At 37.7% G+C, this 21,547-nt stretch overlaps 4 protein-coding genes across 14 annotated transcripts; 3 read left to right on the forward strand and 1 right to left on the reverse strand.

Annotated features, from left to right (window-relative positions):
* Window positions 1-1,301: 1,301 nt before the first annotated feature.
* On the forward strand, window positions 1,302-7,016 carry LOC137726091 (protein MALE DISCOVERER 1). Of its 11 annotated transcripts, none has more exons than XM_088693810.1 (15): window positions 1,302-1,855; window positions 2,017-2,141; window positions 2,357-2,507; window positions 2,610-2,742; window positions 2,910-2,981; window positions 3,613-3,756; window positions 3,837-3,980; window positions 4,606-4,707; window positions 4,804-4,865; window positions 4,949-5,362; window positions 5,485-5,675; window positions 5,759-5,891; window positions 5,968-6,125; window positions 6,217-6,408; window positions 6,487-7,016. In XM_088693810.1, the coding sequence occupies exons 3-15, from the start codon at window positions 2,408-2,410 to the stop codon at window positions 6,739-6,741; spliced, it is 2,100 nt and encodes a 699-aa protein (XP_088549936.1). In that variant the 5' UTR covers window positions 1,302-1,855; window positions 2,017-2,141; window positions 2,357-2,407; the 3' UTR covers window positions 6,742-7,016. The 11 variants fall into 11 exon arrangements, with proteins under 11 accessions (XP_088549936.1, XP_068321062.2, XP_088549932.1 ...); XM_088693806.1 differs by having other exon boundaries at window positions 1,435-1,855; window positions 3,837-4,013; XM_088693808.1 differs by having other exon boundaries at window positions 1,435-1,855; window positions 3,837-4,013; window positions 4,810-4,865.
* Window positions 7,017-7,708: 692 nt separating this feature from the next.
* LOC137723174 (transcription factor-like protein) lies at window positions 7,709-8,769 on the reverse strand. The gene has a single exon (XM_068462350.2). It carries the CDS (start codon window positions 8,519-8,521, stop codon window positions 7,808-7,810), a length of 714 nt encoding a protein of 237 aa, XP_068318451.2. The 5' UTR covers window positions 8,522-8,769; the 3' UTR covers window positions 7,709-7,807.
* Window positions 8,673-13,202, forward strand: LOC148696574 (protein DOG1-like 3). The gene is made up of 2 exons (XM_088693249.1): window positions 8,673-8,766; window positions 12,409-13,202. Exons 1-2 carry the CDS (start codon window positions 8,673-8,675, stop codon window positions 13,200-13,202), a joined length of 888 nt encoding a protein of 295 aa, XP_088549375.1.
* Window positions 13,203-18,762: 5,560 nt separating this feature from the next.
* Window positions 18,763-20,951, forward strand: LOC137725229 (CBL-interacting protein kinase 5-like). The gene has a single exon (XM_068463849.2). It carries the CDS (start codon window positions 19,244-19,246, stop codon window positions 20,633-20,635), a length of 1,392 nt encoding a protein of 463 aa, XP_068319950.2. The 5' UTR covers window positions 18,763-19,243; the 3' UTR covers window positions 20,636-20,951.
* The last annotated feature ends 596 nt before the right edge of the window (window positions 20,952-21,547 follow it).

The following is a 21,547-nucleotide window of genomic DNA, read 5'->3' on the forward strand; positions in this document are numbered from 1 at the left end:
AAACCATTAACTTTAACTTCGTCAATACATCTTCAGTTTGGATTAACAATATTGTGTTGGCAATCGACGACATATTCAGTTTGGATTAACAGCACTATAGATGTAGAATCAGGTCACCGAGGAGTACCTTCAGCTCTAAAACTTAAAGGTTGAGACATGTTACTTCCTCGGCCGTGATTGCTCAAATACAGGAGTCAGAAGCGCATTCGACACCCTCACCAAATCCATCTTACTCGCCAATCGAGCTCAGTGGCGAATTAGCACTCGCATTCACCAGAAAGACGTAGTCACTAGTTACTCAGTCTGCACACCACGTAGGCTAAATAGTTTTTAAGTTCAACAAAACATTATAGGACAAATATGTGGAAGAGGATCATCTCCAGATCCACTTTGTAGGGATCCTAGGGATCCCTATATCTTAGTCATTTATTGTACATCGTGCAGCTAGTTTTTGTCCGATATTATTTATGTTTAGTTTTAAATAAAAAAAGTCAAATAATTTGTTATCACACTATACATGATAAATGTCTAAGATGTGAGAATTCCTAAGATTTCCAAATTTGGATGCGAATGGAATCCAAATCCCAAATATGTGACATCTTCTCAAATGGATTGAATTTGTTTGGTGGATTCTTAAATAGTACACTATGAAAAACAGATATTGGGAAGGGAAATGGTGGTGGTAGTCCATTATTTATCACCCCACATGCTAACTGACTACGTGGCCAAAATTGATTGGCCAGTGGAAAACATAATATCTGATTAAAGGATTTTGTAATCTAATTTTCTCGAATACTAAATAAGAACAAAGGCAGAGAGGCAAGCACGCTATAAAGGTGGGCCCGTTCAACCGCTTAAAAGAAAAGAGAGAACCGCGTCCGAGTACACCGGAAGTGGGGGCCCTCACCACCAATCAATCCCCTGAAATACCCAAAATACCCCTATCGGCTTCTGTTTCCCGGTTCTGTGTCTCGCGTGCCGCCGGTTCACCACAGTTTCGATTTCCCCGCCAAACACTTACCCGAACAAAGCATCATTAACCACCCACTGTAATCCTAATGTGCGGCCCACCCTTTTAATTAACACTCTCTCACAAACACCATCCAAAAAACGGAGACAAAAAGAGAACATGCGAAAAAATGGTAATATTCGGAAGACTACAATAAAAATGTTATCTTATATTGCATGTGGATTATTATTTTTAAGAGATTATAAACGAGACTCACATGTTTTATTTGGCCTTATCTTTATTAAGAGATTGTATAATAAAAATACAAATAAGCGGTAAAAATAATAATTTTGAAAAAATTCGAAAAAAAAACATTCACTGGAACCCACCGTCATACCCCCACCAAAGCTTTGAAGTGTAAAAAAAAAAAAAAAAAAAAAAAAAAAAAAAAAAGGGAAAACAGAAAAACAGCTTTGAAGGGGGGTGGCTGGCTGGTGGTGGGGGGTTAGAGAGAGAGAGAGTCTAGAGAGAGAAAGAGAAAAACTGGGAAAGAAAGAGAGAAAAAAAAAAGAAGACACAATTGGGAAGGGAGAAGAAAGCTCCTCTGGTTCTGAGAAGAGAGACCCAAAAGATGGTCCAAGGGAGGGTCCTCTGAGATCATCCTGAAATGGGCAGTAATATAAAAAAAAAAAAACTTTCAATTCTTTCAAGCCTTTTCTGTTCAGTCAAAAAGTGAAAAAAAATCAAATAATTAATTAACTTCTGGTGTGTTTTTTTCTGTGCTGCCTTTTCAAGTTTTGAGTCTCAAATCTCCCCCCACCCATCCACCTCCCTTTACTTCTGGCTTTCCAAGGAGTAACAAGAAAACCCAACTCTCCAATACCCCTTTTGCCCCTCTTCTTTTTGGTAAAGTCTCTCACTTTCTCTCTTTTTCTGCTTTATTCTTTCTGGGTTTTGCTTTTCTGATGCATTGCTTGCCCACAACGGCATTCCCCTGCAATTTATAGATTTCAGGGGATTATTTGTTAATTCATGTTAATTTCTGTGGATTTTGTTGAATTTTTCAGCTCAGCTCAATGAGAAGAAGGTTGTAATCTGCAGAAGCAGCTGGGGTTTTGAGTGCATTGATCAAAAGGGTGTTCTAACCTCCAATTAAAAGAGTCAAATTATCATGAGGGACCCTGATACGGTGGTGGGTGTGCGTTTTTTGTAGCCTAGTATTTTCTGGTTGCATATAGTTAGAATTTTGGTTTTGTTTTTGTTTGTTTTGTTTGCTGTGAGAGGGGGAAAAAAAGAAGGATTGAAATTTGGATTTTTGGGGTTTTGAGCATGGTGGAAGGGGTTGCTCGTATAAAAAAACCTGGCGATTTTGTATAGTAATTTGCTTAGCTTCGTGGCTGTCGGCAGATATAGTTACTACCACCAATACTGCTGCTGCAGCTTTTCGTTCGTCAGGCAATGGGGGATAGATGGAACCCTCTCGGGTTCCCGTTGCTATCTCTCCTGGTTTTGATTTTTGTTTTGAGGTTTCGGGGCTGTTGGTGTCTCAATGATGAAGGTACATTCTTGTTTTCCTTTAGTTTTTGATGTTATGGAATGAATGGCATTTGTAATTTTGAAAATTGGATTGCATTTTTTTGCAATTGGTGTGGAAATGCAGGATTGATTCTGTTGTCATTCCGTGAAAATATCAAGTTCGATCCTTTTGGTGCTTTGGAGAATTGGAGTCCTAACGATGGCGATCCTTGCCCGTGGAATGGTGTTCATTGTGTGGACGGTAAAGTGCATATGCTGTAAGTCCCTTCTGAATTTCTTCTAAATTCCCCAGTTAGATAATTACTAGAGATTGCTTTTTGTTTTCGGGGATAAATCTCATTTTTGAAGGTACCAATCTATTGTTTATCAATTACTGCAGTTAACTGGTTTGATGTTTTGATGCCTTTTAATTGATTTATTGTAGGAATCTGACGGATTTTTCTCTGGAAGGGACATTGGTACCTGAACTTTGGAAACTTAATCACTTAAGATCTCTGTAAGGACTCTCATCGTCACCGAGTCTTTGTGGCTAAAGTTTAGTTTTTTGGATGTTGAGATTTTGGTATTTAACGAACTGTTTGGGGCACCCAAATGTCGTTTCTTAAACATTTAAAACTTGGTACCGTAGAATGAAACTACATATAGAATTAAGCATAATCAGGGTTTATGCATCTCCATTGAAAAAGATTGCTCGTTTTCATAGCTCATCTTCATCTCCGTGTGAATTCATTTTTCAACCCCCAATCTGACCAGAGACTGTACAAAACTATCACAAAATCTCAAATTTATTAATCATAAATCAATTTAGCATGTTAAGAATGCATGATACTGTACCCTTCTTATCACAAAACCTAAATTTTGTGGGCTAAATATTTTTAGGTTTTAGGTTGCCATTGGAGATGGTCTTAGGGACTTATCAAGCTTTCTTTGGCTTGGCCTAATTAGTTTTGTGATGGTAGGTCTTCATTGACATTGTGGACCTTGATTGAATCTCTAAGCATATAAGAGTTTAAATGGGAATTCTTATTATATGGATTTGAACAAACGATAGACAATAAAACCACGGTCTTGTGGAAATTTAGTTCTTTTGTGACCTTATGGAGTTTTTTGCTTCCTCTGAATAACAGTGTGTTATACAAGAATCGTTTATCTGGTGTAATTCCTAAAGAGATTGGGGGGCTCACAAGGTTGGAGCTGCTGGATTTGAGGAACAATAACTTGAATGGGATGATTCCAGTTGAGTTAGGCAGTATGCTGTCACTGAAATGCTTGTGAGTTAGCTGCTGCATGTTTGATCTCTATTTCATTCTATAACTTTCGAGTCCCTGGACTAACTCATTTTGAAGCGCAGGATGCTTTGTGACAATAGATTCGAAGGCACCATTCCTCTAGAGCTCACTCGTCTCAGCACACTCTGCGAATTGCAATTTGATGATTACCTTTCATCTAGTGAAACCACTGGATTTGGCTGTGTGAACAGAAAGTTTGGCCATTGGTATAATACTGTTTACACATACAAATCACTCCCGTGAGTCTCACAAATACACAGTAGGATGACTTAGTTCACAAGAAGAAATTTATTTCATTGTTGATGACTTCCTTCTTTCCTTTTAATTTTATTTTCAATTTCATAATTTACAGTTGATGTCTACGATGCAAATATCTAGTCGTATTAACTGTAGCATCATTTAGTGTACCCAGGAATGCGTAGTGTAAATCTTGTTTCAGACAGATAGTTAATAAAAAGAGAATCTGGGACTTCTATAGTTTTATCTTTAGGACCTTGAATGACAAAAAAATCTTACGTTTTTCAGGCTTTCAGTTGTTTTTAATTCGAGCTATCGGAACTACTACATGCTAGACTTTGTAACATGAGTTGATAGGAAGTACATATGTTCACACCTCGATTTATCAGCTAACAGAATTGATCTGATTTTAGTCTCACGGTACCATTTTTTATGCTCCAACTACTTTCAGAATGAACTAGCATTGCCTTCTCAAATTTATGTGATAGATAATGTAATTGTTATGTTTGTATTGGAGTATTAATTTGTTGGTATAGAAGCATTTCGTATTCTCATAACTATCGTGTTCGTAATTTTCGTGCATTTCTTGGGCAGCATCTGGCAGAGCAATTTAGAACATGTGAATACTGTGGAATCCTTGGTATTATTTCTTAAAGGAGCTTTTAAGAACTATCTCAACTACTTGTCACTGCCTCGGTAAGGAACCAACTTTCATTGTATGGCATCCTAAGTTATGTTTGGTTTGTTTCCATCATGTTCAATTTGTTGAAAAATGTTTGCTTTTATTTCAAGGTTCAGTTACAGAAAGGATCCTCTGCCAAATGATGGAGATAATTGCTGTGATAGTTTATCTAGTAAGTAAGAAGGCGTTTACACATGTAGTATTGCAATACATCATCCTGAAAAATACATTGATGTTGTGTCTTGCATTAAGCAGGTTTTTTTGAGTCACACATGGCCTTTGCTCGCCGTAGACTACTTGCACAGGCCAGTAACCTACCAGCTGTACCCGTTACTGATACGGATCCAACTGGACAGGTCATTGCTCTTCCAACTACCCGAAGTAGTGGTGCTTTCCCAGCCGTGCCAAAAGATAAAAAGAAAAATTCTCCTCCGCCTGCACCTGCACCGCAGCCTTCGCCTGAACCTCACGAGGCTTCAAAACATGACGGACAATCTTCCCAAAAATCAAATGGCAATATGTGGAAGTATCTCATTATTGGTTTCAGTGTGCTTATCTTGCTCCTTGTTCTTATGGCCATGGTCTTCATGTGTCGAAGCCAAGTGGCTAAAACTGTAGGTCCCTGGAAGACTGGATTGAGTGGGCAGTTGCAGAAAGCATTTATATCAGGTGATTTTATTGTGTGAATATTGACATGCCTTCTAATTTCGATATAGACATTGAAAGCTTCATGTATTAAGATGGTCGATATGTAAAAATGAAAATTGAATTACGTTTTTTATGAGTTGCAGGAGTTCCCAAGTTGAACCGATCAGAACTGGAAACCGCATGTGAAGATTTCAGTAACATTATTAGCACACTTGAAGGTTGCATTGTGTACAAGGGAACATTGTCCAGTGGAGTTGAGATTGCTGTTGCATCAACTACAATATCGTCTTTGAAAGACTGGTCCAAGCTTGCAGAGAATTGTTACCGAAAAAAGGTATGTTATTTCTGTTGCAAAATACAGCATCCGATGCAGTGGTATGACCTTAATCAATTTATGTCGTTTTGCACCTGCTGTAGATTGACGTACTGTCACGCGTGAATCATAAGAACTTTGTCAATCTTATTGGCTACTGTGAGGAGGATGAACCCTTTACTAGGATGATGGTGTTTGAGTATGCTCCAAATGGAAATCTCTTTGAGCATCTGCATAGTAAGCTTCTTTGTTCGATCACTAGCTGAGTAAGATGTTGAGGGTTTAACACTTCTTAATCTTCTCTGTTTTCCAGTTGAAGAAATGGAACATCTGGATTGGAATTCGAGGATTAGGATCGTTATGGGAACTGCTTATTGTCTACAGTACATGCACCATGAGCTAAATCCTCCTGTGTCACATCCTAACCTGACCTCGGCTTCTATCTTTTTGACTGATGATTACGCTGCTAAGGTACCCCCTTCCCTTCTCACCCTCTGATTGCCTTTGTTCAATATGAATTTTATGACCTTTACTCATAACTCTCTTTCTCTCGCACACACAGATTGCGGAGATCTGTTTCTGGGCAGAATCAATACGAAAGCCTAAGAATTCCGGCGATGATGATAAGGAGCATTCGGTATTGCCACCCCTTGCTGATCCAGAAACAAATGTCTACAGTTTCGGAGTAATGCTGCTTGAAATCATCACCGGGAAGCTCCAAAACTCAGAAGAACATGGGTCCCTTCTATACTGGGTAAGTTCCTAACCAATCTGATTAGGTTTCGTGAATCCAAATCCCAATGCTAATTCGGCTTTGTTGTCAACTTGCCAGGCCTCTGCATATCTGAATGAGAATCGAAGCGACATGGTGGATCCAACCCTCAAGTCGTTCAAAAACGAAGAGCTGGATGTCCTGTGCGAGGTCATCAAAGATTGCATCCAAGAAGATCCAAGGCAGAGACCAACAATGAAGGATGTGACTAACAAACTGAGGGAAGTGATCCCCATCACTCCCAACCAAGCAGTCCCCAGACTCTCTCCCCTCTGGTGGGCGGAACTCGAGATCTTATCGGTCGAGGCAACATAAACCGGAAATCTCTCTCCTTCTGACTCTCGTCTCTGTTTCTTGTGTTGTAAGCCAAAAGTCTTAAAGCCTCTCCCCTTGTATAAAAAAATGGTGAAGAAGAAGAAGAATAGCTTTTAACTCTGCTGCTCCTTCCCATGCATATAGCCATAGCCTTTGTATTAAGATAAAATCCCCATTTTGCCCTTTTGATTTTCTTGGTTGTTCATGTGTCCTTGTGATTCATTTAATTCTTATTCTTTGGTGTTTATATAACAAAAAAAAGTGGTATTCTTTTACTGGGTTGCCCTAACTTCATTTTATATACAAAGAGATTAATATTGTATGTTATATATATTCTTGTGATCAAAGTGTGGAGATGTAAAATCCATAAATTATAAGTTTATGAACCTTCTATTGCGGATTTGTGAAATTCTATTTTATTTTATTATTAATAAAGGTGGGTAAAGATTCGAAACTATTATACTAATTTAGAGAAGGGAGTGGTTTTAAATCTGGACGCATGGATCTTGAGAAGGGAGTAGTTTCAAACTCGGACGCATGAGTCCTGATTTGTGGATCTTCTGGTGCAGCTAAACCCGATCAAACCGGTGGATTTTGGTTTGGTTTTGGATAGGAAGAAAACACCTAACCAAACCATCCAAAACTAGCTTGGTTTGGCCGGGTTTTCTCAATCATTTTACTATAAAACCTGTCTAATCCAGACCGTGCCCCCTACTACTTCAAACGCGGAGTTTGGAAACTCTTCCGCGAGCGTTGAAATTCGAGTTTGAGACCTCTAATGATAAATTAAAAAATGATTCGAATTTGTGACGTTTTCTAAAATTTAATTTTGACATTGAAAAATGATTTAAATTGGGTCAAAAGCCAATATGGATCATATACTTATGGCGAAATGCAATCATGTTATATAGCTTAATGCAGATTTGATTCTTACCGATTCCTCTCACCGTAAACCTATTGATCTAGTAAAAAAATAAAATCAGGACCATACTTTTCTAATTCATAAGGAAAAAAATAAAATAAAATAAAAATAAAAAGACTAGCTAATTAGGTTTAGGTGTTTTGGTTAAGGAGAACATTTGATTTTGGTCACATTTCTTCGTCCCCATTCCCTCAACTTAATCTGCACCATGCAAGTAGCAGCCAAGAACTCCACACTCTGCAATGGACTCAGCAAATCCAACAACCCCTTCAATGTCTTGAGCCTCACACAATCCGCCGCCTTCATCACCCCCTCCAACCCACTCAGCATCACCTTCACCGCCACATTCACCAGCCCTTCCAGCTCCGCCGCCGCTTCCCCGTTCCTCGCCCGGGTCGCCAGCCGGGCCAATTCCACCATCCTCCTGTCCGCCATCGCCACCTGCTGCCTCTCCATTTCCCTCTCCACCTTATCCTCCTCGTACCTCATCTTCTGCCTCAGCTGCTCAACCTTCCTCACCTGCTCCTCCGACATGGAAACCAGTCTCGTCTTCTTCAGCGACTCGACGAGCTGGAACAGCATTGATGGCTTCCACCCCGTGACCCAGGAATACGCATTCTCCAAAGGGCTTGACCAAACAGGGCAGAAGAAGGCCAGGACGTCATCCCGAGCAGCAGCCCACTTCACGGTGTAATACTCCTTGTGAAGGTTGGTGGCTTTCGACACCAAAGCCCGAAGCTCCGCCTCGTTCTGCCGCGTCTCCTCCGACAACTTGAGAAGTTGCTGCTGGAGCTGCTCGAGCTGAAAAACCCACCTCTCGAAAAACTCAGAGAACCTCTGCTCCACCTGGGATCTCATGAATACACACAGACCAGATAGATACAGAAGATTGCACAAGAGTTGTTTGGGGAGATGCCACAGAGAGATTATGAGAGCTTGTTCTTGCTGTTGCTTCACTGTGTTTCTGTGTGTTTATATATAGGCGGAATTGGGATGGTGGGGTGACCAGATGGAGAGAGGAGGAGGGGCCACGGTGAGAGGGTGGTGGAGAGATTGGGAAGTGCGTGGCGGGTGCATGGCTTACAAGCAGCAATCAGGCACTGGTGGGTTTATATGACGCCTTGCAAGTGTTAGAGAGAGAGAGAGAGAGAGAGAGAGGGTAATGAGTGTTTGCCCTTTCAGTTTTTTGTTCGGGTTGAATGGGATGAAATATTTGTAGAGGTATTTTTTAATGTGTTTAAAATATAGAATGCTATATTAGTGAAGAGTATTTAAAAAAAGAACTATTATTTCGTGTTTCGAGCACACTAAAAATTTTTTCGGGGGTGGCCAAGAGACCTGCAGAGCCACCACCTGGTGAGAGAGTTTGTGTTGAGAAAACGTGGCAGCGCGGGAGTCAATCTGGGCTAAAACGTGGAGCGTGACTAAAGCTTTGGTTCAAAAGACAGGTCCGACATTATGCCCGCCCTGGTTTGACCCCTTTTGTCATAGTTTTCATAGTTATTGTACACTCTGTACGGTCAGGGGTTACCACGGACGGCTCCCATTTCAATCGTCTCTTATATTTTCTTTGGAGTAGTTTGGGATATGGATGTTTATATGAATGTTGTCTCTTACATTAAACAAAGATTTTTCATTATTTTTTGTGTATCATGAGTATGATATACATATTTTAAAGAAATTAAAAGAAAAAAAAATACATGCAACGAATTGGTAATTCATGCAATAGTCTGGTTAAACATTTTTAACTGCATATAGAATTGAGAGGTTGCTAAATTGATTAGAAGTCGTATATAAATTATATTTCGTGCCTTCCTTATTGACGCCTTGGTGAGTTTCATTTGTGTATATTTTCATAAATTGAGTCTTGGGAAAACAAAATTGAGAAGCACTGATACCAAAATATTTTAGCAATATTCACATGAACATTATTATATATATATATATATGGGAGCCAAAAATTACTTCTCCACTAAACAAGCCACTAGCATGCTAAACATGGAGAATGGGGCTAAAGTAAAGAAGCATGATCAAATACATCCATGAACATGGAACATGGAGAAATATATGAGAAGTGGGACTTGGAACCCAAGACTTGAATGGCTATAAAAGTCCAACAACTCCACCAACATGAGAAAAAGATGGAAAAAAAAAGAAGAGAGGTATAAGATCGTTCTATATTTTTTTTAAGCATTCTAAACAAATACTGACTTGAGCGTCGGAATATTTTCTTGCAGATCCCCTCCTCCCTCATTGATGGCGAGCAAAGATGGTGTTGTGGGCTACTCAACATGGTTACAAGGTTTAGTTGGAGGATTGAAGGAAGTTAGACCATTAATTGTTAAAATAAAGGAAAATCAGAGAAGATTGAACGTACACCATAATACATAAAAATAATTACTTTCTACCGTAAAATATCATATGCTAAACTATACTGTTTTGATACTTGACTATCTGTTTTAATATATTTTTTTTCTTGTGTCACAATTTACTACAAGAACTAATTTTTTGTGCCGCAATACTACTTGTCAATACCATTTAAGTTTCCGTTAAAATTGTGTCACGACCATTTTTTCACTTTGTCACTTTAGCTTTTTTTATGATAGGTGGCCACCTAAGATTACTTTTGTGCCAAATTGCCATTTTGTTTTTTAATCATATGATATGGTTGTTGATAATTAGATAATTATTTACGTGTTTATTTTTTATTAATGATACATTATATAGTTTGTAAATTTGATCTAAAAATTTGGTCAACCTATCATTACTCTTTCAAGATATTTCAGTGAACTTGAGTGTGATTTTGATCATGAGGTTCCTACCATTCCCTAGAACTTCTAGTCAACATTTGATGGGTGGTGTTATCCACACACTTATTTTTATCTCTCACACACTCCTCTTGATTTTCGATCGTCAAATTGAATGAATTGAAAGAAGATGAATGGACAAAAATTAATAAGGATATGTAAGAGGTAAAAGGTGTGTGTCCACTGCCTATTTGATAATAAGTACAATTTAAAGTTAAAAGACAGCAAAAACAATTGTTGCAACTATCATGTCTCTATTTTTTCTCATAGCATAAAATATATCTCAAGATATCGAGGTTTCATATAGTTTATAAGGAAGTAATTCTCAGTAACCAAAATTTTAGGTCAAATTGTAAATCATATGATGTAATATGAAATAAGTAGGGGTGGTTCGGTATGGGATACCATACCGAAACTAGTATCCCGAATCCCAAACCAAAATTTTTTGGGACGGGAATTTGAAGACCAATCCCAAACCAAATTTTCGGGAATCCCAAATTTCGGGAATCCCGAAATATTTTCGGGATTTTGGGACAAATCGGGAATCCCAATTTGAAATATGAAATTATGAATTGTTCTTCAAATATATAATTCAAGAACACATTCATGAACTAGGAATTTCATTTCATTCACACTACCATTTAATTGAACACTGGCATGTTTGACTGTTTTTATCATAGTCAAAATTCAAATTAATTAAACCCTTTTTGCAATCTGTTGAGAGACAAAAGAATCAAGTCTTCTGAAATCATCAGCCATGGCAGCAACAATAATAAAATCCACATGAATATCAAACAGAACATGAAAAATATGCAAGGTGTAGGGCATTCCAGGTTGCAGAGCATGAATTAGAAACCACTAGCATCAATTATAAAAGAATAATATATATATATATGTATAAATATATATATAATAATTAACATTATATATTTTCGGTTTGGTATGGGATTCCCGAAATATTGAGAAGCCAATCCCGAATCCCATACCGAAATTTTGGGATCGGTTCGAGATATCATCCCGAAAATTTCGGGAATTTCGGTTTGGGAAATTTTTGGTTTGGGATTGGGATTTTTTCGGTTCGGTTCGGGATTTTTGGGAATTTTTTCCACCCCTAGAAATAAGCACATTAATAAACAATTATATAATAATTTAATCATCAACCATTACATTATATGATTTTCAAAATACATTAATCAACACTTAATAATTCAATCATCAGCAACCACGTCATATGGTTACAAAATTTAATTAAAAATTAATCTCTATAGCATTACCCATCTTGAAATCCTCAAAATGTGTCAGATATTGCGCTTAAGCATCGAAATTTTACCAAGTTATCAATATTTTAGAAATATCTCCATTCTAAAATGCTAAGGAAACACTTTTAAAAATGAGACTCTTTCTGTCACCTCACAGTTTAATATTAATTTTCGTGCTAATATTATAAAATATTGTGCAAAAAACATAAGATGACTGCGAGTCTATAGAGTCCTTAGAGAGTCACACTTTAAGAATCCCCTATTTCGCTTTTTTTAAAGTGCAGTATAGATGTTGTTTCACTCAATTCAACTATCAGCAACCCTAGTTTTCTAATATATTGAGAAATATCTTTGATTATATCAGAAATATTTAAGACCATCATTTCTGGTGAGGTAGAATGCCAGACCAGTACACATTCAAACTATGTGGCCGTATTGGAGAACCTTCACTCTGGACTTAGTAGAAAAATCATGAAAATTTAAGTCCATGCAGTTGCTTCCAACAGTTCCAGCAAAGAAAGCAGAACCAGGGCAAATTTGACACGAAAAAGAAGACAGTTGTCATCACCTACTACGTGTCCTCCACATAAACAAACATTTCCACACCGCTTCAAAAATTCGCTACCTTATTTTGAAGCAATTATCACACATTGTAATATAAAACTTGAAAGAGAAGCAGAAAAAAACAGTCTAATATTCTCAGCTCGAACTCAAATGGCAAGTGGAGATAAGGAGAAATCCAAAAGTTGCTTTAAAGAGTGGATGGAAATCCAAGAGAAAGACCTCTCGGAGCTTCTCCAGGCCTTGACCTTAGACCCCCAAAACAAAGACAAATTAAAGCATCTAGCTCAAAAGGGCATCGATCACTTCCAAGAATACATAGACAAAAGAAAACAACTCGCCCGCAGAGATGCTTCTGCATTTTTTGCTTCTACTTGGTGCACTTCATGGGAAAACTCCCTCCTTTGGATCGCCGGCTGCCGACCCTCTTTGTTTTTCCGGCTTGTTTATGTGCTCGGTGGGTCGAAAATGGACTCAAGGCTCGATGAGTTTCTGCAAGGCACGAGAGAGAGCGACCTTGGCGAGCTTCTGACGTACACGCAGCTTGTGCTGGTCAACAGTTTACAAAGCAAGACTATTAGTAGGGTGGAGGAGACGCTGACGGCGGAGCTGGCGGCTCTGCAGGAGGAGATAGCGGACCAGCCGATTGTAATGATTGCGAAAGGGATGAGTGAAACTGGGGAGATGAATAGGGAAGTGGAGGAGGCCCTAGATGAGCATGGCATAGCCATGGTTAGGGTTATGGAGAAGGCTGATCAGTTGAGGCTGAACACGCTTAAGGAGCTTGTTAAAATATTGACACCTGTTCAGGCTATTGATTTCTTGGTGACGAGTAAGAAGCTTCATCTGTGTGTGCATAAGTGGGGTAGGAAGAGAGACCAATCGCATGGGAGGGAAAATATGGATGATTAATCAGTATGCATAATAGTGTTTTACTGACAATATTGTAACTGTTAAACTTCTGGTAGAAATTATATGTTGGTTTTGATTTGTTGTTGGTTGATTAATGCATTGCAAATTTGAAAGTGTATCTTTAAAGATTAATGCTTAAATGTTTTAGAAACATAATTGTGAAAGGGCAAGTTGGCCATCGAGTGCAAGACACGCTTGACTGCAAGAACAACCCGACGAGCAGGGGTGGAAGTCGGATTTAGTAATTCGTCGGTGTTGGATGGAAGGGTCGTCGCTGAAAGGATAGAAGTTACTTTTGATCTTTTCCAAAGCTCATCTCCAAAGGAAGGTTGGCACTTCGTTGTTGGCTCTTCGCCACTTGGGGTTGTAGTGTCTATATAATATGTTCCAGGTATACTCTTGGGTTGTTGTCCTTTAATATCCTATGCTCTAAATAAAATTTTTTGGAATGAGAAGTCACTAGCATTTAATGCAAGTATTTGCCAGTGGAATGTCTTTGAATGGCGGATTGGATAATTATTATAGATGTTTTATTTGTGGCTTAATATGATATTTTTTTTATTATGATAGAATATTGTTGTATTAAAAAAAAAAAAATCTTATATTTTGCATTGAGAGGGGTACGACTAAGAAATGGTAGTAACTAGCATTCTCAATTAGGCCTATGTGTAACATTTTAACATTTTAATTTCTCTTAAACACCACGTTTGTTACTAAATTGCTTTTAAGCACACCATCAACCCATTTATTTGCAAACAGACGAATCTCTTGCTAGATGAACATGATAAATTTTTTATTGTGATCGGAATACAAGTGGTACACCACGTGTTTTTATACAAGTTATTAACTTTATTAACTTTTTAGCACATATATTCTATCATTTATATAAGGGAGACTTTGGATGCGGTCCCTAACTATGAATATTCTTTGACTGAAACCTTGTTGATTTTCATTTTTGATCCAAGTCCTTGAAATTAATGTGATAATTTATTTATATGTACGTTACTATATTTTTTAAATTAAAAATTAAAATTTATAGTTGTTTATATTAATGAGATTTTAAATAAAAAACCATAATTTGTGAGATTAAAAATATTAAAATATAAATATACTATTGTGTGTGTGTGTGTGTTTGTGTGTCTATATATATAAACATTGGTACATTCATCAAAATTAATAACAAAATTATTGTATCAAAACATGGGTACATTCTTCAAAATCACAAATAAAAAAATAAAATAAAATAAAATAAAAAAATATTAAGCTTAATAAAATTAGTAAATTTCTTCGATTAAACTTAACATGGATATATTCTCAAATAAAAAATAAAAAAAGAATATACCCATATAAGTTTAAAAATGGATTCGGAAAAAAATTGAATAGATTATATATATAAGGGTACATTTTACATATAACAAATTGGTATATTTTAGAATGAGTACATTTTAAGATTAAAATTTTGAAAAAAATTACATGAATGGTACATATAATTAGCATGGGTACAAATACAAATAAAACTTTATAAAATATGGGCACAAAAAGAAATTAATATATAGGTACAAATTAAAACTAAAAAGAAAATTGGTACAAATTAAAAAAGGGTTGCAAATTAAAAATGGGTACAAACTAAAACTACAAATATATGATAAAAAATTTAACCATAAATATAAATATACTAATTGTAACATTTTTAACATTAAATGAATATATTTTGAAATAAAAAATATTTAATTGTTGAAATAATTAATGATGCTATTAATATCAAGGACCTTGATCAAAAAATGAAAATGAATAAGGTTTTAATCAAAGAAGTAGCAAAATGAAGGATATGAACCTAATTTCTCCTTTTATATAATAACATGTGGTATACCATCTCATATTCCGATTACACTAAAAAAATCTTTCGATGAACACAACCTTGACACCTGCCACCATTCACTAACAGAGGACCATATCATTAGTCGCGCAAAAAAGATGGCGATCAAGTGAGCATGTCCGTGAGGATGTCGCTAAAAATACCTTGAATTTATATCAAACAAAAGCTTAGTTGGTTTGGTTGTAGAAGTTTTGGCTGTGAAGGACAAACCTAATCGCTAAACAGCTTTTTTAGTCAAATAATACTTCTCTTCTAGATAGATGTCTTGTGACATCCCACATCGCCCAGGGGAGTGATCCTTAAATGTATATTCCCATCTCTACCTAGCACGAGGCCTTTTGGGAGCTCACTGGCTTCGGGTTCCATGGGAACTCCGAAGTTAAGCGAGAAGGGGGCTAGAGCAATCCCATGATGGGTGACCCACTGGGAAGTTGCTTGTGAGTTCCCAAAAACAAAACCGTGAGGGAATGGTAAGCCCAAAGCGGACAATATCGTGCTACGGTGGTGGAGCGGGCCCGGGAAGTGGTCCCGCCCGGGTCGGGATGTGACAAATTGGTATCAGAACCTAACCCTGGCCACGTGTGTGCCGACGAGGACGTCGGGCCCCTAAGGGGGGTGGATTGTGACATCCCACATCGCCCAGGGGAGTGATCCTTAAATGTATATTCCCATCCTTACCTAGCACGAGGCCTTTTGGGAGCTCACTGGCTTCGGGTTCCATGGGAACTCCGAAGTTAAGCGAGAATGGGGCTAGAGCAATCCCATGATGGGTGACCCACTGGGAAGTTGCTCGTGAGTTCCCAAAAACAAAACCGTGAGGGAATGGTAAGCCCAAAGCGGACAATATCGTGCTACGGTGGTGGAGCGGGCCCGGGAAGTGGTCCCGCCCGGGTCAGGATGTGACATGTCTAAGATTGAATTGATCCTTCTTTTAATTTTAGGGACGTTTTGATATAGACGCCTCGTTTTTAAATGTCATAAACTAAACATCTATTCCTTTTGCAAATTTGATTAAATATTTTCCCTACAATTTTGTTGCTTAATTTTATTTCATTAGAAGTCTATTCACGTTAGAATTCCCTTTTTTTCCTCCTATTTTTATGCAACTCGATTTAAGATTTTTTTTTAATTTTTTATTAAAATATTTATTTTAGTAAATTAAATAGAATGTAGCAAAACTTGTTGTTAGGTACGTTTGGTTTATATCGGTACGTTTGATTATAATGGTACATTTAGTTACTTGTTACATTTGAATTTTTGGTCCATTTGGTTTCTTGGTATATTTGAATTTTTGGTACATTTGCTTTCTCGGTACATTTGAATTTTTGGTACATTTAGTTTTCGTTACATTTGAATTTTTTTGGTACGTTTGTTTTCAAAACATAATTTTTATTACGTTTTGTCCTAATAATGAGGAATTACTTTAATTAATTTTTTTTTTTATAGAAAGAGTCGTTAACAATGTAAAAGTTTAAATTAATTATATTAATTATATTTTTTTATAGCAAGAGTCAATAAAACGTAGGAGTTTAAAGGACCGGGCAAAAAAAATTTTCCTAAATTGTAGGCAATTAGTTACAAGGTAAAGTGAAGATGCCTTTAAACAAATTATAAGTAATTTAAAAAATAGAAAAACGTTGATGTGGCAATTGGTCAAAATCTCTTAATCAAATCTTAGAAAGGAACCAATGTTTGATCTGAAACGTATTAAAAAAATGCAGGGGATTCTAATTTTCCCTTAATTTTAAGACCTACGCATTCAATCTTTTCCTGCCGGACAAATCCTTTTCGTTCGGCCTTGTATTGTTGAAAGCGTAGCGATTTTAACAATAAAACAGCATTTATATTATTTATTAAATCGGAGAAAAGAGAGATATGTTTCGTACCTTTAATCGTGTTCTTTGTTAGGGGGAAGAAGAAAAACTATACAAGTTCTTTTTTGTTCTGAGAAAAGATTAGGGTTTGTTGGGTGTAAATAGAAGTATATTAAGTTTTACGTATCAATGTCTTTGTTTTTTTTTTTTTTCCCTCACTCGATTAAAAACTTAAAAAGTATCTAAACTTAAGTATTGGGGTGAATTTAGATGGATTGTGGTGTTTAAATAGAAAAACTCCTAAACTCTAACAAAGAAAAAACCGAGAAGTGCAGAATAGAAAAAACCAGGTTGCGTTTTCAGCTCTCCCTTTCATTATAAGCTCAATTTTTCTGTTTCCCAGGTCTCTGCAACTGATAGACTTTGGTGCCATTCAACGCTAGGAATCCATGATCAATCCCATCTTTGACAGTGCTGGACGATACTCGGATACCTTCATAAGACGCTTGAGACTTGGTAATGAGAACATATCTGTCTCTCACGGTGCTTCAAACACCTTTTCAGGATGTCAAAGAACAACTTACTGTGTTGAAGCTTGCCAACATTATGTGGCTGTTCAGCTCTCCCTCGTTTAAATTTAACACGGGGACCCAAAGACCATACAAGCTGCAATTATTTGGAAAGAATGGTGGCCCGTACCGCAAGTCTAGTGGAAAGGAGTTGGAGGGTTTGGTGAATGACAAGGTCAGGTAATTCGGGATGTGTTGTCGACTAGGGAGGCCATGGCGTTTCGGTTTTGATCTTCTTGCTTCTTGAGCGTTTTATTTTTCTGCTTTGCTTCTGCAGCCTCTCCTTTTCTAAATGTACCAAGCAACCCAACCTTTGACAAACCCAAAACTTTTTTCTCAGCCTTTTTCACATTAGACCTAACTTGATCATCAAATTAACATTATATTATTATTGACTGACGTGATATCTTTTAGTCACACCCTAATCTCTAGATCAACATTTAAGCATCTAAACTTATAACTAGGTCTCAAATTCAACACAAATAACAAATAATTATCGTCATAAGTATGAGTTAAACATAATCTCCTACTTACAATTTGAAAAAAAAAAATATCACTAGATTGTAATGCTTGTTATTAAATTAAAGTGTGTTTAATTAGATACTATAAAATGATAAAAAAAAAAATAAAAAAAAAATGGGAACCACTTGTCATTCCAAAATGGACTTTGGGGTTGAGATTTGGTGAAATCTTGTTCCTCCTGGTCAGGCCACTGATTGAACTCACTTCATTTGGCACCATTGTATTTGTGGACCTACGTACTTTTACCATCTCTTACAACCACCATATCTCCATAGGCCAGGCTCTCTTAATTCTTCCTGCACCGTATCAGCTTTGTGGTCAGTAGTAAGCTATGTGGGCCACACACAAGATTCACACATGGCACCCACGTGGACATCCTGCTTGCCATTGTGGTCCAATATTGTTCATGCACTACCCTGATTGAACATGCTTCTGTTAATCTGTATGTCGACAAATTAGAGCAATCATACCAGCATTATCTTTTAAATTTTTAGGAGATTAATTGGCAAAAGTAAGAATGCTATTTTGTGGAGTTTTAATCTCAACCAGTAGTATAGACTACAATATGTCAATTTGGATCATTTATCATATTGTAGAATGATAAATGTTTTTTCCAAAACTGTAAATGCAAGGAGAGTAAAATTCCTGGATATTATTTATTTATAGTAATTTGTTGCTGGATAATCGTTTTCTTATGATAGTAATTTCTCCAACGGTCTATTACTATACATAGAGGCCTAAATGTGGTCCAGTCCTTGAGCACGGGGGATAGAGAGCAACCAAACTTATTTACTATTTTTGCAAAAACTGAAGAATATTGGAATTGGAGGGTGTCTCTCTATTAAGAGACCTTGTTTTTGAGAGCATAATTACAGGGATTTTCGTAGAGCACTCTGTCCTTGCACAAAGGTTGTCTTCTGGGTGCAGCCTTTTGGCATGAGTTGAACTCCTTGTGCTCTGATTGCATTCCACGAGGGATTTTCCTCATCCTGCCTTTTGGCATGCGTGAGTTGAAATTCCTTGTGTCCCTTGATCCGGTCCTTACTTTCCCCTTATTTTCGTAATACATTTTCATCGATCGTTAGGCCGGCAGAGCGAAAAATTGTTTGAATATGAGCATGTATGTATAACCCTACTGAAGTAAAGGAGTGAATAGTGATTGCATGTACATATATTACTGATCTTGTCTCATTTTTCACCATCAGCTGTTTGTGTGGTGAATTTTGAGTCGTGGTTTTCAAAAAACCCGAAGAAAAAACTATGGAGGTGAAAAAAGGAAACATATTGATGCGCAAGTACGAGGTGGGACGGTTGCTTGGAAAAGGGACATTTGCCAAGGTTTACCATGCACGGAACCTGAAGTCCGGCCAGAGCGTTGCAATTAAGATAATCGACAAGGAGAAGGTGCAGAAGGTCGGATTGATTGATCAGATCAAGAGGGAAATCTCCGTGATGCGCCTTGTGAGGCACCCGAATGTGGTTCAGCTCTTTGAGGTTATGGCCAGCAAGACCAAGATTTATTTTGCCATGGAGTACGTGAGAGGCGGGGAGCTTTTCAACAAGGTTGCCAAAGGGAAGCTTAAGGAAGACGTGGCGAGAAAATACTTTCAGCAACTGATTGGGGCTGTCGATTACTGCCACAGTCGAGGGGTCTATCACCGCGACATCAAGCCAGAGAATCTCTTGGTGGACGAGAATGGAAACCTCAAAGTTTCGGATTTTGGATTAAGCGCATTGTGGGAGTCTAGGGGACAAGATGGCCTCCTCCACACCACGTGTGGCACGCCAGCGTATGTAGCACCAGAGGTAATAAACAAGAAAGGTTATGATGGTGCAAAGGCGGATACATGGTCTTGTGGGGTTGTCCTCTTTGTTCTGCTGGCCGCCTTCCTGCCATTCCATGACACCAATCTAATGGAAATGTATAGGAAAATCAGCAGAGGAGACTTCAAGAGCCCTCAGTGGTTTCCCCCAGAGGTACGTAAGCTTCTTTCGAGGATTCTCGATCCTAATCCAAGCTCAAGAATAAGTGTTGACAAGATCATGGAGAATAGTTGGTTCAAGAAGGGGTTTAAACAAATCGAAGCATATTTAGCCCCTCCGTGTGATCCAAACACCTCAATCCGTGATGTCCATGAGGCTTTTGCATCAACAAATCATTCAGCTGAAGAAAGTTCCAACAAGAATTCTAGCGGAGCAGGAACAAGCCCTATGAGGCCAACATGTTTCAATGCGTTCGACATCATATCTCTCTCGCCAGGTTTTGACCTATCCGGTTTGTTTGAGAATGATATGAATCACAGACCGCAGGAGCGATTCATGAGCACACAACCAGCCGCGACAATTGTTTCAAAATTTGAAGCCATAGCACAGACGGAGAAGTTCAAATGCCTGAAAAAAGACGGAACCCTTAAACTACAGGGTAGCAAGGAAGGAAGGAAAGGGCAGCTAAGCATCGATGCTGAGATTTTTGAGGTCACACCTTCATTTTATGTCGTGGAGATGAAGAAAACGGCTGGGGACACATTGGAATACATGGAGTTCTGTGACCATGGCTTGAAGCCCTCTCTTAAGGATATAGTATGGACTTGGCAAGGAACCGAACTGCAACAGCAACCGCCGCTAGTAGTAGCACCTGAAGTCGTTTCTTAGATACGAGGGAAGTGCTTATTTTTATCTAAAACTTGTGCTTAATTTGTGTCTTCAATGCATTTTCATCTTTATTTCTAAAGCTTTTCAGTCCTTTTCTTCTTTAACAAGCTTTGTATGTCGTATTTGTTTCGAATTTGAGATCAATTGGTAGAGAGAGAGAGAGAGAGAGAGAGAGAGAGTATTACTAGTCTGGTCATCTGGTGAACAACTGAAGACTGAGTGCAGTGCAGGATGTTCTGAAAAGTGTGTAGATGAAATGCTGCAATCATGTCGCCAGATTGATGAATGAATATAGTTTAAACTTGTAGCAACAAAAGGGCAAAATTTGGATATTCATTTGCATATTTTAAGGGCAAGGTATGGACTAATTATATAGGTTCTTGTTTTTTCTTTCAATTTAAATACTGTGGAACCACATTTAAAGTACTATCATGTTAGAATTTTCAGTCATGTGCTAAGAGATATTAATATAAGGATGTATTCTCACTTGTACTCTAGAATTTTTCCATGACTTGAACTAAAAAAAGAACCCTACAAGAAGAGAAATATTGCGTCTAAGGGAAGAATCACAATTGTTTGTGCCATAATACAAAATCAAAATCTTTTGTAATTTTAGCACTTAGGGCAATCCGTACGAGGAATGTCAAATGGCTGGTCATACACAAGAATTCGTCCGTAAGAGGGGATGCTGTATTCAAGAATCTCTCCTCCAAAAACAAAAACAGCAGACAAGTTGATAAGCTAATTTATAACCAAATTAACCAAAATGCTGGACCATTGGTTTATACTGAATGTTACTGAGAAAGTGTGATTTGTAATTAGCTATGAGGGTAGGATACGCAGAACGATCACCATCTGTTATTTTAACTAGCAAATCGAGACCTCTCCCTTTAGAAATACTCCTTGTCAAAT

This window comes from Pyrus communis, chromosome 5, assembly GCF_041283825.1.
Source record: "Pyrus communis isolate YQ-2024b chromosome 5, ASM4128382v1, whole genome shotgun sequence".
NCBI classification, from domain to species: Eukaryota; Viridiplantae; Streptophyta; class Magnoliopsida; order Rosales; family Rosaceae; genus Pyrus; species Pyrus communis.

Bases quoted from the DNA above. Each gene is read 5' to 3' on its own strand.
- LOC137723174 (XM_068462350.2), bottom strand. From the start codon at position 8,521: ATGAGATCCCAGGTGGAGCAGAGGTTCTCTGAGTTTTTCGAGAGGTGG.
- LOC137725229 (XM_068463849.2), top strand. From the start codon at position 19,244: ATGGAGGTGAAAAAAGGAAACATATTGATGCGCAAGTACGAGGTGGGA.
- LOC137726091 (XM_088693806.1), top strand. From the start codon at position 2,408: ATGGGGGATAGATGGAACCCTCTCGGGTTCCCGTTGCTATCTCTCCTG. The intron at 2,508-2,609 runs GTACATTCTTGT...GTGGAAATGCAG, and splicing joins TTGGTGTCTCAATGATGAAG to GATTGATTCTGTTGTCATTC. The intron at 4,866-4,948 runs GTAAGTAAGAAG...TGCATTAAGCAG, and splicing joins TTGCTGTGATAGTTTATCTA to GTTTTTTTGAGTCACACATG.
- LOC148696574 (XM_088693249.1), top strand. From the start codon at position 8,673: ATGGAGAGAGGAGGAGGGGCCACGGTGAGAGGGTGGTGGAGAGATTGG. The intron at 8,767-12,408 runs GTGGGTTTATAT...AAAGAGAAGCAG, and splicing joins CAAGCAGCAATCAGGCACTG to AAAAAAACAGTCTAATATTC.